The sequence below is a fragment of the Trachymyrmex septentrionalis genome, unplaced genomic scaffold (genome assembly GCF_001594115.1).
Source record: "Trachymyrmex septentrionalis isolate Tsep2-gDNA-1 unplaced genomic scaffold, Tsep1.0 scaffold24, whole genome shotgun sequence".
Classification (NCBI taxonomy): Eukaryota; Metazoa; Arthropoda; class Insecta; order Hymenoptera; family Formicidae; genus Trachymyrmex; species Trachymyrmex septentrionalis.
Genome location: NW_017305397.1, coordinates 382,660 through 387,692, shown reverse-complemented (window position 1 = coordinate 387,692; position 5,033 = coordinate 382,660). Strand labels below are relative to the sequence as shown.

At 41.8% G+C, this 5,033-nt stretch overlaps 1 protein-coding gene across 1 annotated transcript in view; it reads left to right on the top strand.

Annotated features, from left to right (window-relative positions):
• The first annotated feature begins 1,357 nt into the window (after window positions 1–1,357).
• LOC108748641 overlaps window positions 1,358–5,033 on the top strand; it is a 19,476-nt gene continuing 15,800 nt past the window's right edge. Inside the window, exon 1 of the mRNA XM_018486901.1 lies at window positions 1,358–1,706. Coding sequence (XP_018342403.1) covers window positions 1,655–1,706 — 52 coding nt within the window. The 5' untranslated portion in view covers window positions 1,358–1,654. The remainder of the gene's footprint in view (window positions 1,707–5,033) is intronic.

Here is a 5,033-nt window from a genome sequence, read left to right as displayed (position 1 = left end):
GACAGGAGTTGCACCAGGTCTGCTTGTGGCCGGCAAACGGAAGAGTCACCATGATTAGCGGAGGACACGACGAAAGGAAGCGCAAGGACCGAGGATGGTTAAAAGCGAGAGGGCGGTAAAAGGAACAAAGCAACAAAAAAAAAAAAGAAAAAAATTCGGAGGTCGAATCTCCCGGAGATCAACGCTGGTAAACGGCCTCCGCCTCAAAACCTGGAGAAAGACTCCTGCGGTGGTCAGTGAGTTCCATAAACTCGCGATTCTCGGCCGCCCGCGGCATCTCCGCACGCAGACATGCAAACGCACACTCGCACCACTTTGCTAGCACTGGTGGGTGGGCAGAGCGGCTATAAGGCATGACGAAAGAGAGACGAATGTAGAGAGCCGTAGAGAGGAGAACCGTAGGGTTCTCAGCGGAGACGGAGAACGAGCGAGGGGACAGGCGCAAGGAGAAAGAGAAAGAACGAGCTAGTGGTACAGAGAAACTGTGAGCTAAACTCTCAGCCTGCTGGCGCCGCTCTGTCGGCCCCCGCTGATTCCCGCCGCCAACAATGCGTGCACTTCTCCTCCTCCTCCTCCTCTTCTTCCTCTTCCTCTTCCCCGTAGCCATCGGCACCACCGACGCCAACGCGCTGTGTCGCCTAACATCTCTCGTGGTGGTTACCAATACCAGTGGACAGCGACATCAGCATGATCAGCGGCGCCAATATTAGATACTAACGGTCGCGTTGAGAATCATTGAGTGATCAAGAATCAATAGGAATCATTTGGAATCGTTAAAACCATTATGTCTTAACATCGTTAGGAATCAAGTATAACAGACAGATCGTACTCTATCAGCCATTCACAATCCATCCAAGTAAACTAGTAGGCAGATACCAATATACTCTTACTGTTATTGTCATAAAACCGCGCCTAGCATCAAAGTGGAGTAACACATATACTACTACCATCACTGACTCGCCAACGCCAACGCCAACGCCGAACGCCAACGCCGTGCCCGTTCTCTCTGTCACGAGATCTTTTCCGGCGTGATCTCCCACCCATCGCTATATTCTCGTATGCCACGTTTCGAGTCGACAAAGCTCACGGGTGAGAGGGAGACTGTGTATTCGCGGCGACGTCAGTCGTTGCTGATAGTGGTGGTAATACAGGCGGTAGTAGTTCAGTAGTACTACTAGTATTGCTGGTGCTGATAGCGATTATGTAGTGGTGGTGGTAATTTGCCGGAGTGGTGGTGGTAGCGCGACGACGTTACTAGTGGCGGTGGTGGTGGTGGCGGCGGCGGTGGTGGTGGTGGTGGAATGGAGCACGAACCAGTCGAGCCTCCCTCGCACACGTAAGAGCATGAAACGGAGTCGAGAGTACACGAGGCGAATCAGTTCACTGTCGACTGCGTTCGGAACAGGACGTGTGTCGACTCACGACGTTGAGTTGTTTGTTGCTTAAACACAGACTCGCGGAAACTTCTTTGAACATCGCATTCGTTCAAACGGAATTTTGGGATTACCAGGATCCAATCCAGTTTTGTTTATTATACACGTGTCGAGATTTGTGGATCTGTACTACGAGGGAAAAGGAAAAAGTGTATTTTGTGCGTGAGGGTGCGTGAATCGAGGAAGGAACCGGTGAAGTGCCGGTGGTCCGTAAGAAGAAAATGACCGATCACGTGGTGGAAAGTACGTTCGAGCTTTCGGCATTCATGAAAGGTGAATTTAGTTTGTAGCGCGCGTTTCGCAGACTTCGAATTGAGGGATGACACGAAAGGGATGACTGAAGCGAATGCGATCACTTTAGATCGCTAAGTATTTCAACTTCAGTTCAATCTAACTTCTCCCACATCTTTAACGTGCTGAAGTTAATATAGACGCAGTTGACGTAACTTACCGAAGTAAAGAATGGAAAATTTGATAATTTAAATAAGTTAATTATTTATCTAAATGTGTAGTAAGTTTTAAAGCTATTTATTCTACATCTGAAGTACATTAACCTACTTCACTCTGAGACAATTCTAATTTTCTCATTTAGTTGTTCTAGATTTCATGCTTTAAAAGCCTTCGCTTTCATACATTCTCGTGTCATCGCTCGAAATATTTTGAGCGCTTCCAATTAGAAAATAAGGCTCCAAATTTCAGAACATCATAATCCCCGCACAATTTGAGTCAGTTTACATTTCTAACCAGCGTGCTCCAGATTGGTTTCGTCGATCAGCCTTAAATCGGTACGTGCCGATTTGACATCTCGATACGCGGTAAAATCTGCTAAAGCAGTATTCTGCCGGAAATAACATCAAAGAAAACTTTAAACGTAAATTATCACGTCAATTGTCCAAATGCGGGCCGATCGATATACTCCCTTTGGTGAGGACCGACAATTGTCGTTATGAACAACGCGAAATGGAGAGATCGTGATTGGATAAATCAGGAACGAAAAGGGAATTACAGGCGATGATCAGAATGGACTTTTATACCCGTATAAAGATTAGATATTCGCTTGTAAATGAACATACATAGAATGGAATGGGAAGTACACAAACGGGAAAATTGCTCTTATTAGTTACGCTCGTTGCACTCTCACGTTTACATTCTATTGCTCCAGAAGCGGGGCAGAACAAATGCGACACTTGAATACTAAATACCTTTGACATTCATCAGAGACATCTTCAACGTTCTGACTCCACACGACTTGAATTCAAACAGACCTAAATCAGAATATAGTTTAATAACGATTCTAATAAAAAAAACTGTTACAAATTCGATGGAAGTCACACATAGCACACGTTTTCATGGTATGATTGTTAAATTGAAATAATTTACGTCAGACGATAATGATATGAAAGTATTTGCTTTTTATTGTCAAAAGTGTCGACTTTGACAAGTGTTGAAGTTCACCGAGGTGTGGACTTACAACTAGAACTAGACTGCTTACGTATAGATGTTGGTGATATCAGATGCCGAATGATAGTCTGGACATTTTTACTAGGCTACGTGGCCGAAGGTATAGCGAGATCTCGATCGAGAGAGAGAGAGAGGGAGAGAGAGAGAGAGAGAGAGAGAGAGAGAAAATAGAAACGCGAGAGTGCGAGGCAGAAGGTTGCGGCGGCGACGGCGACTGTGGCTGCGACGGCGCCAGCGTGGGTCGCCACATATACGCACTGCCGCAGAGATACGATCCCGGGTAACAGACGACCCCCTTTGACCGAGCTTGAAATCGGTGCTGAGCATCTACGCGTAAACAACGATCCTCGCAGCAACGAAATCAGCGCGATGTACTGATTTAACTTAACGCCGGCGGAAGACCGATACCTGATGATTTGATAAAAACGACATAAAACGTCGCATAAAAGCGAAGTTCAGGAGTTTGTTAATCAAATAGTCAGAAATAATTATATATCAAGTTCTGATCAATGAGATGTCTATCTATGACGTTTGATGTCAAACGTCATTATATAGTATCTCGGGAAACGATAAGAAGTATGAAGTCGGTGAAACACCAAGTCGTCGGTGATAACGGTTGGAAGTAAAAACAAAATCCTATATATCCATGAAAAGTTTATCTCTTTAATATCAGAATACGATAATTCGCGTAACAGTTTATATGTAATACTCGAAGGATTTATATTTGATCGTAAAATTTCATTGTCTAATTTTTTAATTTTTTTTTAATTTATTGATAATTGTCGCGTTGCATTATTATATCGAATATTCATGATAAACAATATATTATTTATTATTCCTGCGACATAATATAATATATAGAAATATTATATACAAATTACTAACAATATTATTCGGATTTTTCAGAAGGAGGTTAAAAGCAGGGTAAAGAATTATTATTGTTTCGTGTATTGTTTCTTGTTTTTGCTATTTAACGGACGGATTTTCGATAGAAGAAAGAATGTTCGATCATGCCCTACTTTCCTGAGGTCGAAAAAACATATCAAAAAATCGTGCCGATAAACTATTATACTATCGATCAATGCAATTAATCGCACATATGTTAATGTCAATGCTCGCTTAATTGTCATGTACTCGAATTCAATATTCATCAGCAGTGTTAAATACATATCAATAATGTCACACTTGTGTTCCGTGGGCAATAATTATGTGAGTCGTAAAAAAGTATAAATGAAAGACTACATTGCACGCGTGCCGTACAATGTTTTCTCGCGCAAATCTGTACCCTTGTTGGCATCATCAACGAGATGTAAAGTTAATTGAAATAACTGAAGTGCTGTTAGCATAATGTCTTCGTTGAATAACACGCGATATGTTCGGTCATCGATAAAATCAGTAGTCAACATTTTCCAATGATTTCAGTATACCTGAATGATTAATACAATAATTAATAAGTGATCGGGGTAGAAATGATAAATATATGCCGAGACATTTGCGGAATAAATATATCTAGTTAAACAAACACTCCGGAGGATATTTTATTATTCCGTTTAATTTATTCATATTTTGTTTATTTGAGTTTCATTCATTTTAGTTAGAGCTTCTGTCTCGTTAATTCACATTATTTTATATTAATCTCTCATTTCCGATACTTTAATAATAATTATCAAAATCTGTTATATAGTAGTGGCTTACACTGATTGAGACATCACCGATCGTTTACAACCAACATTTATTACAGACAGTAGCTCCATAAATACCATATTTATTATTTATGATCTCCGAATAATCATCAATCTTATCACCGAGAAGTATCACGGTTTCATTCCGCTATCATAATCGGTCGACACGAAAGCGTGCAGAAAACGAACGTTTTAATTAGATCGTGTCCACCTTTCCTGCGATAACTATAATCGAGATAATACCTATCGCCTGTTGCTACTTAAGTTCTACGCGCTCATTTACATATCTCATCTCCTTCTCTCGGTCGACTACTTTTACTCTTAAACCTGCCGCCGGCAGAAAGTGTCTACGTTGCGCCTGATTTCGACTGCAGCGAGCCGCAGCGAAGAAATGATTTCTGCAAGTTTTACAGGATTAAGAGACAGAAAGAGAGAGAGAGAGAGAGAGAGAAAGGTG